The sequence below is a fragment of the Oncorhynchus mykiss genome, chromosome 24 (genome assembly GCF_013265735.2).
Source record: "Oncorhynchus mykiss isolate Arlee chromosome 24, USDA_OmykA_1.1, whole genome shotgun sequence".
NCBI classification, from domain to species: Eukaryota; Metazoa; Chordata; class Actinopteri; order Salmoniformes; family Salmonidae; genus Oncorhynchus; species Oncorhynchus mykiss.
In genome coordinates this window covers 26,882,530-26,896,078 of record NC_048588.1, presented here as the reverse complement: position 1 = coordinate 26,896,078, position 13,549 = coordinate 26,882,530, and the positions used below count along the sequence as shown (strand labels likewise).

General features: G+C 41.3%; 2 protein-coding genes across 3 annotated transcripts in view; one reads left to right on the top strand and one right to left on the bottom strand.

Annotated features, from left to right (window-relative positions):
• The first annotated feature begins 478 nt into the window (after positions 1-478).
• Positions 479-9,920, top strand: LOC110504092 (heat shock protein beta-7). The gene is made up of 4 exons (XM_021582917.2): positions 479-609; positions 697-958; positions 5,749-5,906; positions 7,093-9,920. Exons 2-4 carry the CDS (start codon positions 712-714, stop codon positions 7,282-7,284), a joined length of 597 nt encoding a protein of 198 aa, XP_021438592.1. The 5' UTR covers positions 479-609; positions 697-711; the 3' UTR covers positions 7,285-9,920.
• LOC110504090 (chloride channel protein 2) overlaps positions 8,747-13,549 on the bottom strand; it is a 198,402-nt gene continuing 193,599 nt past the window's right edge. For both annotated transcript variants that reach the window (XM_036961146.1, XM_036961147.1), the window contains one exon: positions 8,747-12,890. In XM_036961146.1, the coding sequence (XP_036817041.1) occupies positions 12,681-12,890 (210 nt within the window). In that variant the 3' untranslated portion in view covers positions 8,747-12,680. The remainder of the gene's footprint in view (positions 12,891-13,549) is intronic.

Sequence of the window (13,549 nt, the reverse complement as noted above, 5' to 3'; positions counted from 1 at the left end):
GACATAATGTTCTGTCATAAAATGCATACAAAAATCCTAAAGGAATCCTGCAGCAGGACGTACAGAGTGACAGTCAAATGATGGTTTAAAAAGCAACGTTAGCACAACGTTCCCACAACCTTCTCAACCTGTTGTTCTCATTCTGTTATCTCTGACCACATACCTAAAACATCTCTGAGTGCACCCCTTGGCTCAGTAATCTCTATGTTACTTTAGAGTTTGTGTGTGTGTGTGTGTGTGTGTGTGTGTGTGTGTGTGTGTGTGTGTGTGTGTGTGTGTGTGTGTGTGTGTGTGTGTGTGTGTGTGTGTGTGTGTGTGTGTGTGTGTGTGTGTGTGTGTGTAAACTTGCATGCGTGAGGAACACACATCTTATCTCTTTTACCGTTATTCCTGGCTACCATCGCTGGACACACCACCTTGTAAGGAGAAAAGAGGACTACACCATAGCATGCCACTTTCCCAGAATGCTTTGGGACTTTGTTAAATTACACCCAGAGAGACAGCAGAGAGCTCAGTGTCAGTGTGTGTGCAGTGGAAAAAGGGGTTACTGACTTCTGAAGAGTATCTGGGCTGATTCTAAAGAACAACAGAGCCACCAGCTTTGTCTTGGTGTGTTGACAACAATTTAGTAGTAAAATAATCTCACTGAGTTAGTTGTAGTTTCAGTGTGTGTGTGTGTGTGTGTGTGTGTTTTAGACACCAATTCTCACCATGGCTCTGACCAGCTCTTCATCCAGCCGTTCCTCCTCTTCCTCGTTCCGCTCGTCAGCCTGCTACAGCAGTTCCAGCACCTACCGGTCAGAGGAGTCTGGCGGTGGGGCGGGGGACCCCCTGTTTGAGCCTTTCCTGGAGGCAGCAGGGGTGGGACCCCAAAGCCTGTTTGGAGAGGAGGGGGATGTGGCCCCCTTGTGTCTGGCCCCCTTCAGCCGACACTGCAAAGACTCTTACGGGCACCCAGGTGAGTGGGGGGTTGTTGGGGTGAGGGGGAGTTGGGGGTTTGGGTGAATAACATCAATGGTAGGTAGGGGGCGGCAGGTAGGCTAGTGGTTAGAGTGTTGGGCCAGTAACCAAAAGGTTGTTAGATTGAATCCCCGAGCTGACAAGGTAAAAATCTGTTATTCTGCCCCTGAACAAGGCAGTTAACCCCTTGTTCCTAGGCCATCATTGTAAATAAGAATTTGTTCTTAACTGACTTGCCTAGTTAAATAAAGGCAAAATTAAAAAAAGTAAACAGCAGTTAAATTGAGCAGAAGCTATCCAGGGCCAGGCTCCTGCACCTTGGATGAAAGGTAGCCTAGTGGTTATGAGCAGATAAGAGCGCTGGGCCAATAACCAATAGGTTGCTGGTTCAAATCTCCAAGCTGACGAGGTAAAAAAATCTGTTGATGTGCCCTTGAGGGACAACAGGGAGGAGTAATTGAATAGTTTAACAAAATGTTTTAACTTGTTAAATCATTTTTAGCCCATCCAAATATGGGTTGACTAGTTATTTTGAACATGCTCAGTTTTCTACCACAAAATGACGAAAGAGAGTTGACTCTTACATGTCCAATATTTCTTAAAAATATATTTTTAACATATTAAAACAAAAGTTCAGTTCAAGTAACAGGGTTCGCCGTTAAAAGGTCAAGACCACTTTTTGTTTTGTTTTACCAATTCTCAATTTCCGATGTAAATGGCATGTTATAGGAGTGTCTAGACACTTGTCATGCCATTTCACTTGCTTTTAAGAAACAACAGGCTTGTTCTGCAGTATGGGGGCCAAGGATAAAACATAGACAAAGGCTCCAAAAACACTTACATGTGCCTTTTAGGAATGGCAGAGCTCTCATTATGGTGATGAACAGTTGAAGTCTGAAGTTTACATACACCTTAGCCAAATGCATTTAAACTCAGTTTTCAAAAACTCCTGACATTTAATCCTTGTAAAATTGGCTGTCATAGGTCAGTTAAGATCGAACTCCACTTTATTTTAAGAATGTGAAATATCAGAATAATAGTAGAGAGAATGATTTATTTCAGCTTTTATTTCTTTCATCACATTCCCAGTGGGTCAGAAGTTTACATACACTCAATTAGTATTTGGTAGCATTGCCTTGAATGTTTTAACTTGGGTCAAACGTTTCGGGTAGCCTTCCACAAGCTTCCCACAATAAATTGGGTGAATTTTGGCCTATTTCTCCTGACAGAGCTGGTGCAACTGAGTCAGGTTTGTTGGCCTCCTTGCTCACACACGCTTTTTCAGTTCCGCCCATAACTTTTCTATGGGATTGAGGTCAGGGCTTTGTGATGGCCACTCCAATACCTTGACTTTGTTGTCCTTAAGCCATTTTGCCACAACTTTGGAAGTATGCTTGGGGTCATTGTCCATTTGGAAGACCCATTTGTGACCAAGCTTTAACTGATGTCTTGAGATGTTGCTTCAATATATCCACATGTCCTACCTCATGATGTCATCTATTTTGTGAAGTGCACCAGTCCCTCCTGCAGCAAAGCACCCCCACAACATGATGCTGCCACCCCCATGCTTTACGGTTAGGATGGTGTTCTTTGGCTTGCAAGCCTCCCCCTTTTCCTCCAAACATAACGATGGTCATTATGGCCAAACAGTTCTATTTTTGTTTCATCAGACCAGAGGACATTTCTCCATGTGTAGTTGCAAACCGTAGTCTGGCTTTTTTATGGCAGTTTTGGAGCAGTGGCTTCTTCCAACTGAGCAGCCTTTCAGGTCATGTTGATATAGGACTCGTTTTACTGTGGATGTAGATACTTTTGTACCGGTTTCCTCCAGCATCTTCACAAGGTCCTTTGCTGTTGTTCTGGGATTGATTTGCACTTTTCGCACCAAAGTACGATCATCTCTAGGAGACAGAACGCGTCTCCTTCCTGAGCGGTATGACGGCTGTGTGGTCCCATGGTGTTTATACTTGCGTACTATTGTTTGTACAGATGAACGTGGCACCTTCAGGCGTTTGGAAATTGCTCCCAAGGATGAACCAGACTTGTGGTCGTCTACATTTTTTTTCTGAGGTCTTGGCTGATTTCTTTTGATATCCCCATGATGTCAAGCAAAGAGGAACTGAGTTTGAAGGTAGGCCTTGAAAGACATCCACAGGTAGACCACCAATTGACTCAAATTATGTCTAAAGCCATGACATAATTTTCTGGAATTGTGAATTATAAGTGAAGTAATCTGTCTGTAAACAATTGTTGGAAAATTTACTTGTGCCATGCACAAAGTAGATGTCCTAACCGACTTGCCAAAAGTATAGTTTGTTGACAAGAACTTTGTGTAGTGTTGAAAAATGAGTGTTCATGACTTCAACATAAGTGTATGTAAACTTCTGACTTCAACATGGGCATGCTCACACACAGGCCCCCTATTGCAGAACGAGTCTGAGGAAGTCTATTGTTTGCGGGGTAAGTTTCTAAAAACCAAGTGACATCTCAAAACAAGGTGTTTCTATAACATGTCATTACGTAAAAATGACGTGGGAGATGTCAAAATGCAGATTTTTGGCACTTTAGCAAATATTTGTTAATATAAAATATCTGATTTATAAAATGTTCCATTTGGTTTATATTACAGGGCATTTAATTTAATATAACATACTTTTAAAACACGGTATTGGTGCACAATTTGTACTTGAAATATCAAAAGGCACTGTATTTGTGGAATGACCAAGAAGCTTGACTGTGGAAGTTACATGTATTCTGGTAGAAAAGCAGCATCTCAAAGAAGATAATGAATCAGAACAGTGGGAGATGTCTGCCATTGGGCTCCAACCAGTCTCCAGTGTCTTAGCTAAAATGCTTTAATAGGCTATAAGAGGCCTGCCTGAGTGTTGGACAGTGTCGAGGCAGTGAAACTCTATTAGGTGCTAAAATGCCAAAGAGGGAAATTAAAACTAAGGAGCTTCCTCAGAGCCAAACACATACAAAATTATAACGATGGCTTTAAAGACTGTTTATGGACTGTGTGTAGCTACTGGATGTCTAATAACCCAAATCAATATGATTATTACAAATGATATTGTGAAATATATCAAACTTTGACATTTTTCTCTGTATTACATTGAACATATGTTGTAAATAATAAAGTGAATATGTAAAAAGTAAAACGGTTAAAGAAAAAAACAAGTTGGCGGCATTTAAGAGTAAGTCTTTGGTTCCTCTCTGAATGATAACTATTTGACAGATATTCTTTCAAATTAATATTTTATTTATTTTAATACATGTTGGCGTCATAGATTAATGGTGCCACCTGTCAATGATTTTAGTCGGAATAATTAGGATTTAAATGGTTTCATTGTCCAGATCCGTTTACACTTGTGAGATATCCAGACACAATGCGTGCCTGACTACCTCCGCAGTTGGGCAGTAAGATCAGATCATAATGTGCCTTTTGATCATCTACACCTGTCTGAAAATATGGGCACAATCAGCATGTTCGCACCACCGGTACAAAGGACGCAGGTTAGCACCGGGGATAAACGGGGCTTGAGTTTGACTCTATTTTGTGCTGAGGGGTATACTACATACCAGGTCTCAGCGAGGCAACTTTAGTCAACTCTGAGTTAACCCAGTCATATGAAGGTGGCTCACCTTATGTTCAGGTACATTTCTATGGCAATGAATCCTTCAGAACTAACCTGCTCCAGGGCGGAGCTCTAGAAAGATGCCAGAGTTTCTGACTTGGAATTCCGAGTTGGCTGAGACAGTTAAAAATATTTTTTTCCCCAGTAGGAGTTCTCAGTTGTCTTGACCGCACTGAAGTCAGAGATTTCCAAGTTCCCAGTTGTTTTGAACGCAGCATAACTCAGGGCTAACTCCATTTATCCTGAATGAAGTGTCTGTGTCTTCATTTGAGGAAGAGGACTGATTACATATTTTGTAGTTGTTTTTTGTGTGTTTTAAACAAGTTTTCTGTAGTTCTACACATTTTTCCGAGGGGTAGAGAGAACATTTTTGCAGTTTAAAGCTAATTTCCTGCAATTCTACCCATTTTGCCATGATTTATGCCACGTTAATAATATCTGAGTGAGGGTGATCATCAAAATCAATCGGGGCCCACTGGAGGCCAGGCCCCTGGCTACATGTCCCGAGTGCCCGGTCGGTATTCGGCCATGATTATTACAAGTTTAGATAACTGGCTAGACTAATTTACCAATCGAAAAATTGTTACCTGACATGGTTAATTGAGTGACTGTCAGTGTCTGACTAAACAAGAGAAAAACTGCTGATGCACAACCAAATGTTTAACTTACAGCTTGCATATTCTACTATAAACTACAGTAAATTGAGACCCCAATTTATTTATTTTTTTATTCGGGGCCCCCTAGTGGCTGGGGGCCCTAAGCGACCGCTTCTGTCCCTTATGACTGGAGCCGGTCCCTCTGACCTAGAATGTGAAGCTAACTGAAGCTGGCTAGCTTTATAAAAGCCTGATTAGATCTAGCTTGCTTCGTAGTATACCACTCAGGTTCTTTCTGGGAATTAAATGAGCTTTATGTTCCAAACAGAATCATTGCTCACTCATGAGCTCAAATGGCATGTATTCTCCAGTTGTCTCCACATAAAACTGAAATATATCCTTATATCCTTCCCTTAATTCCTTTCTATATTTTCTCTTGCTATGTTTATTCTTCACCAAGTTGGTGATGGTAATGAGAACAAGAAAATAAGAATTGAATAAATCAACATATTCAAGTCTCCTCCACTAACTGTTTTGTCTGCACTTCCCTCCAGGCCCAACAAGTGGCACTGTGACAGGTCGTCCTGCCAGTATGGGCATGGTCAGATCGTTGGGGGAAAGTTACTACATGTCAGCTGACGTCAGTCAGTTTGAACCTCATGACATAGTGTTGATGGCCTACAACCACAACATAGTCATCCACGCTGAAAAGGTGAGTGTCTGAAGGTTATAGTGTGTACGTGTGGGTACCCATTGGTGAAAGAGGATGTGTCTGTGTGCACACTGTAGGTACAAATTATAAGTGCAATGATGTGTGTGTGTGCATTGTGTGTCCTGTTTAATGATGTGCTTGGTTATTGTGTACTGGGGGATGATGAGGGAGAAGTGTGAAGGGTGAGGCTATTGGAGAGCTATATACAGATGCCATACCTTAATTTGAGCCAGTTTGCTACAGCAGAAAAATAATCCGGCAGGAAATGTGATTTGTTTTGAATATTATAATTAATTTACATTATTTGTAAGGGTTGACACATTTTTGTTAGGGCAAATCAAGGCTGACATTTTAAAGATGAAATAGCAAACTTTAGAAGCCTTCTTAAACCTTGAATGGACTACGAGTTTGTGTTACATGATGTCCAGGAACATTCCTGCAACCATTAATTGTTCTGTATAATCTCACTAGGCCTCCTGCTCTCCCAGCCTCAGCCATGTGTAAGAAGTTTGTAATCAGTAGTAAATGGCAAAGTGGAGAGAGAGGAAACTGCTGCTGATTCTGTAAGGCAACCATGTCACAGCTCCTCTTTAACAGGCCAGAGAACCACTTAATAAAGCCAACATCCAGTCCTCTCATCCATTCACCATGCAGCCCCAAGGCCCTGCTTAGACAAATACTGCTCTTTGTCAACCGTTTGTTGTGATTCTCTGCCTGATCTCAGCTCCCCACCATCTTAATATGACCCTGATTCTCACATCAGGAAAAAAAGACTTCAGCAACAGGACTTTTAAATTATGTGGATTATAATTAATGGACATTTTCCTAGGGGTTGATAAATTTTTTTGTTAGAGCAAATCAAGTCTGACATTTTTAAGTGGAAGTTACACACTTTAGAAGCCTTTTTAAACCTTGAATACACTACAATTTGCATTTCCTGGTACGACAACAGTGATCAAAAGATAGAGCTGTATGTACTGACCTCACTGTTTCTCACCTTCATCTCACCACCCCTTCTTCCCTTGATTTATCCTCGATTCCACCTCTTCTCACCTTCCCCCCTTCCTTGACCTTCCCTCATTATATTACCTCTCTTCTCCATCTCTCCTTTACTCCTCTGCTGGCCCTCTTCTATTTCTCTTCCTTCTTCCTCCCTCATTCTCTCACCATACCTTCTCTCCCTCAGGTGTTGGAGGATGGGAGTGTCAGTGATACTTTTACCCATAAGACCCTGCTACCGGAGGACATGGACCCCCTGTCGGTCAGTGGCACACTGACCCCTGAGGGCATGCTGGTGGTCAGTGTCATGAGGATCCCCACTATGAGGGTTATGGATCCTCCTACACCCCCTGCATATCGCTCTGAGGCCCACCTCTGACTTCAGATCGGTTTCTATTTTCACCCTCCAGTTTTATACATAGAAGAGATGTGATGTAGTCAAACGCTATCGTTAAAAAAATGATTTGATTTCAGTTGATTTTTTATTTTTGTTTATGGGTTAATGTTGATTGTTGATTTAATAAATGAATCAAAGAAAATGCATAAAAAAAAAACAAAAGGTATCTTTAACATTGCACCATATTAAAGTAAGTAACATGGGGTTTGGTTTATAACATACACACACATCCTGGTCAAAGAAACGTTCAGGCCAGGTTACAGATAGACCACCCCCCCCATACTGAACACACTGGGTAGACCTGAGATAGAGCTCTGTTCATGAATAAGTGACTAGCTATTTCTTGCATATTTCCTGACAATGAATACTTGTTCAGAACCATAGAGCCAGTAGTATCTTGGATGATAATTGGTCTGACAAGTTTTAAGAGAAGCAAAAAGAAATGTCATGCTTGTCATCTCCTCTCACCATTCTCCTAGCCTCTCGCTCACACAGTATCAGTCGTAAGTCAGACAGAGTTTAGTTTGCTCAGGGAAACTTTCTTCATAGAGCCCTCTGCACTTTTTTTTTGCAGCAATTACATCAATCTGCCTGTCTGACTATGAGTCACAGTTAAAATAGTCCCCCCTTGTATCCTCCTCACTCTCTGCCAATCTGGGGAGACAGACTTTTACTGTGACACCTTCATTTATTATTCATCAATATGAAGTCCACATCGCCTGGGACAGGAGATGAAACTGAAAGTGGTTGTGTTGAGCATGTGTAAAACTGTTCCAAGGACTAGCACCACCACCGTCAAGAACTAGCACCAGCACCACCACAATACAAATGGCTTGTAGTATGCCAATAAACTACAGAAGATAGGTTAAAAAAAAAACGTTTTGTTTTGTACCATTTTCTCTCCCTCATACACATACTCTGTTTCTCTCACACACAGACAGACAGACATGAATAATTGAAATCTCTAACAGGATTGGGCAGTGTTAGGTCTCATCTCAGATTGCAGTGTTGAGTGTTGGTCAGATTACAGGGATTACAGATTACACAGTGACATAATCCAGAACAAAAGGCGTCAGAGACGGGACTGTTATCTCATCTGGAACAGCAGGGACGGGGCAGTTTAAAACACACCCTACTCTACAGCACAGCTGTCTGGAACAAAGACGCTAGGCTCCACAGGGAGAGAGGTATACTTTTCACACCTTAACAAATTAACCCATTTAGCTATAATTAAGCATTTATCTGCCCATTTCAGTACAGATGGCATTTCACTCAGAAAAACAGATTTTTTTTAAACAACAAACACACTCCAGAGGGAAAGAATGAGAGAGTGATAAAAAAACAGAAAGATAAAAAAAACAGTTGCTGTTCTACAGCTTCTGGGAGGAGAGGGGGATGAGAGAAAAAGAGGAGGGGTGAGGTAAAAGAAGATTCCAGACTCCCATTTGTTAAAAATGTCTTTATTCATCCCTGATATAAAAACAAATTGTGAAAAATAGCACTGGACTTGTTAAACTCTGGCTGGTTTGACCCCAGTGAGTTTCCATAGTGGGCCTATAACACATCATACAGTCCAGAGTCAGACAGAGACAGTACAAGCAGCAGAATCCAGAAATGGCCTGGGACCAAACAGACAGTGTGTGTCATAACGTACATATTGTTTAACATTTTTCAATTTCTTTACAAAAATAAGGTTCTTGCATTCATGTCAAGTCATATATTAAAATCTGGTTAGAAAGTGAGATGAACAATCATTATTGTACAAGTTGATTACCTAATCATTCAAATCAAAATAATAAAAAAACGAACAAATCAGATTCTTCTATTTTGATTAATACCTATTAATAAATATGTGCCTGCCCTAAAATATCTATCTTGTAGTAAATGATGCCATAGAGAACAGAAAAGGAAATAAGGATAGAATGACTTCAGAGAAACGAAAAATAATGAAAAACCCATCTGAAAAATACAAAACCCAAAGCAAATCAAACGTGCATTTTGGCTGGTCCCTTTGGGGACTTGGGGACTGACAACGGAGAGTTGTCATGGCTGCACACTGTACTGACACATCGTGTGTGTGTGTGTATATATACATATCAAATGCAGAGACATGGGTAGTCATTTCTATCCCTTAAAAACGTTTCACATTCATTTGCAGAGAAAACCTATCCTACCCCTGTTACCATGCAGGGGCCAGGATGATGTAGGCACTTGTGAAATGACGATGTCATACAGACCACCGAGAACACCCATGGGTCCTTTAAACATTCTATAAACGTTGGTTAAATGTTCCTGTTACTTCAGGTAGTGGGTCTCATTCTGCTAGCGTTATAGTGTTACTTGCATTATACAAATGACATACATAAACATTGTAGAAATGTTGGGTACATGCTGCAAGGCTGGAAAAACATTGAACATTGGACCTTTTTATAACAATCAGACAGGAAAGAGCAATACGCAACAAAAACTAAAAAGGAGTTGCAGGAAGAGCAACTCCATAGATAGAAATGTAGATCAGTTAGATTTTAAATTAACAATCATGTATTACAGCAATGATGTTAACTATGTTAAATCTGTAAACGTATAGCAAAGTCTTAAATCCACACATTCCCCAAAAAGCCCATCTCCTTTTCCAAAATAAGCCATGATTAAAGCTCGTTGTATGAATGAATGCCAATCAAACCTAGATCAAAACTAATGCAATGAGAAAAGATGCAAAATAAGTGAGAATAAAAACATTCAACAAAATAGCCATCAGCATATTGACATTGTCCATTAAAATGATATACACCCAGGGTTACACTTAGAAAGTAACCTATCCAACCCTGTATACACAACAGTATATTTCTCATATATTCCGTTGGTCATAGTTCTAACAATATGAAAACACAGCCTTCAAAGTCACATGCACTCTTTCATGCAAAGCCATGCTGTCACTCAAGGTGTGTGAGTGTGTCTCTCTGCATGTGAGGATGGGCATGTCAGTCTGCGAAGATGTTAGTGTGTGTGTGTGTCCTTTATTCAATGTGGCAATGAGTAAGGAGTCTGAATGTGTATAAGCACAGTTAGATACTCTGAGCTTGCGTATGTGAGCAGAAATTATGATATTGCTGGGTGAAAACAGTAAATCCAAATAACAACAATTGCAGGTGGAAAGAGTGTTTGACACAGGAAGTGACCCTGCTCAGTCCTTTTCAGAGGCATCAGGCCTTTCAGTGCAAACATTACAAAGGAGGGAGGAAGAAAGAAGTCTCAAAATGACCCCTGCCTGTTAATCAATCAGTGAGAGAGAGAGCGAATGAGAGACTGAAAGAAAACGAGTAGTGGCCATACTTACTTTTTTTTTTTTTTTGCCGACAATTCAATAAGGGAGTGTATGTGATCTGATTGGAAGCTGCACACTGGGCTTGTCCAGTTTGGGGCTTATATCACCAAGCAAAACATACTTAATAGTTAAATACATTCAAATGACTAAGGAAACCATGCAGCACATTAAGCCAATGACTGTTGTGAGGAAAATACATGAATAAGTCAAAAATCACTGAGGTCAGACTCTTAACCATATAACCAGACGTCCTCTAGGCAGCTCTATACATCAGTAGGACTATTGATAAATCATACTGTAGTAGCAATGGAGTGCTTTATCATTAGCCATGTATAGATCACCGATCGGTAATGCTGACGGCTTCTAATTGGTCAGTATGGATGTTTGATCTTTGGTCAGTTAGTTCAGATATCTAGTTTCAGTCAGTTGGCTACTGGTCAGCATTATTTAAACTGGTTCTATGTGGTCTGGGTCTGACCTTACTCTGATCACCGTAGTGTTTACTGGACAGTTGGGATGTGAAGTTGGCCAACCAGAAAGCTACCCTGGGTTCTATTGAAGAAAACTCCCTAACACAGCAGATTAGATAACAGAAAATGCTTTCATTCTTCCATTCACTCTCCATCTTTTCCCTCTCCTTCTTCCTCTCCTCCTCTCTCCCTAGCCCAACATACTCAGTCAGGCTTATTAAGAGCCACATCTAGAGAAAGCCCTCTTCTCTTGGACTGGCTCTTATTAAAACCTGTGTGTGTGTGTGTTTGAGGCCGTGTTTTCTTAAAGGAGTGCACAGCATGTGTGTTGAAGCATGCTGAGAGGTAAATGTTAACACATGATTTCACCATTCTACAGAATACCTACATACATACTGTACATCTGTTTGCATAGAGTAGACTATTCTCTCACCCAGACTCAAGCACTAATGTAACACAGAAAATAATAGGGGTAGAGGGAGAGGACTGAAAGAAAGAGTGGTGAAGACATCTCCCAATGTGAGACCAGAACAGTATGTGGTTCTCTCGACAGAGGCAAGGTGAACCACATACTGTTCTGGTCTCACATTGTTATTGTCACATACACATACACATACATACACATACACACACACCAGATAGTTGCAGGGAAATGTGTTGTTTTACCGGGTTAGCCATAGTAGTACGGCACGCCTGGAGCAAATTAGGTTTAAGTGTTGCTCAAAGATATAGACTTTTCATCTTGTTGCCTCAGGTATTTGAACCAGCGACCTTTCGGTTACTGGCCCATAGCTCTAACCACTAGGCTACTTATTTCCAGTTCCAGGTCACTAAAACAGATGGGAACAAACTAGAACACTGCTGAAATGATAAGACTGAAATGTGTCTGATAAGATAAGAAGATTCAAATCACAAAGGAATTAAAGCAGGTGGTTGGTTTCGCTACTTTCGTCGTGTAAATACATACCAACCAATGCGTCCATGCACTCAATACATACACTCACATCCATACCGGTACACAAGCCTATCTTCTTGTCACTGTTGAACCGTCTGCATATGGAAGACTGGTCAGAAAGAAACGTTTACAGGTCCACAAAATGCAAACAAACTGAACATTTCCTCACCAATTCCAAAGTTGGCAAAAAAGAAAATGCAATCCCTTTTACAGTCAAAACATTCTATACATTTTGTTCTGACAAACTTTGTTAAGCAGTGACACCTTAACTCCTCTCCCCTCCCTAACACACAGATCTATTCTGTTGTGGGCCCCCCCAAGCCTAGTGGAGAGCAGGGTCCAGTCTGTGGTGAGTCAATCCCTCCTCCATAAGAGCTGAGTAAGTGTAGGGCCCAAAGGCCAACCAGGAGGAGGGGTAAAGGAGAGAGGGATGGAGAGGAACTCTATATTCCAGAATTAAATATTGATCCAAGCTATGAGGTTGCAGCATCAGTAGTGGTTTTTAAGTGGGGGGGGTCAACGCTCATCCCACTCCTCGGTAATATACCTGTCTACATTAACCTGTCCCAATCCCCATCCAATATACCTCTCCCAAAAATCTGTCCCCATCTCCCTGTCCCCATCCCCCTCACTGGGACTTCTCGTCAGAGTCGGAGGCCAGGTGCTCCCGGGGGAGGGACATGGATTTGTGACGGTCCCACAGCTTGTGGAGCTCTGTGGCTTCGTTCTCGCTATTGCTGCTGCTGCTGCCGCTGGTGCCACTGTCCCGGAAACTGGACAGAGGGGGGCGCACTTTCACCCCCTTCACTGCCACAGAACCCTCGATGGCCTTCCGCAGCTACAGAGATAATACAGGAAGAATCAGTCAACAAAGGCCAAGAGACTTTCCCAATCCAAAACAGACCACTAGCCTGAAGACTTTGACACTTAGGGACTACAGATCACAGTTCTGGAGTACCAGTCAATTTGGGATTGAAAATAATTAAGGCTTTGTATAAGAGAGGACAGTTGGGTTAAATGCGGAAGACACATTTCAGTTGAAGGCATTCAGTTGAACAACTGACTAGGTTTCCCCCTTTTGTGTAGACCAAAGCAGAATGGTGAGGTTTAACCATGGCAATATTACAGGTGATAATATAGGGCGTGTGGCTCCGCTACCATGGTAATAAAGTAGTATTGGGCCATATATCGGGGTATTTGGAAATGGTTACGGGATGTTTTTTCTATACAGTCAATACCGTTGAAGCTATTTCTTTGAAAGTAATACATTTTTTTTGCATATTTCTAGTTACTTGTTAAGCAAATACCTGCAGTCAACTTATGCAATATGTTAAGAGATAAAGATTGCGTGTTTCATTTCACCTGTCACAGTTTTTCATTATGAAGCTTACCGGTTGTTCCGTCATGTGGTGTTTGTTTACTTTACGAGTACACAACAACAAGAGTCACTCTCTGCTGTGCAACATGCACCAGATGATCTAGTTACAGTAGGGAATT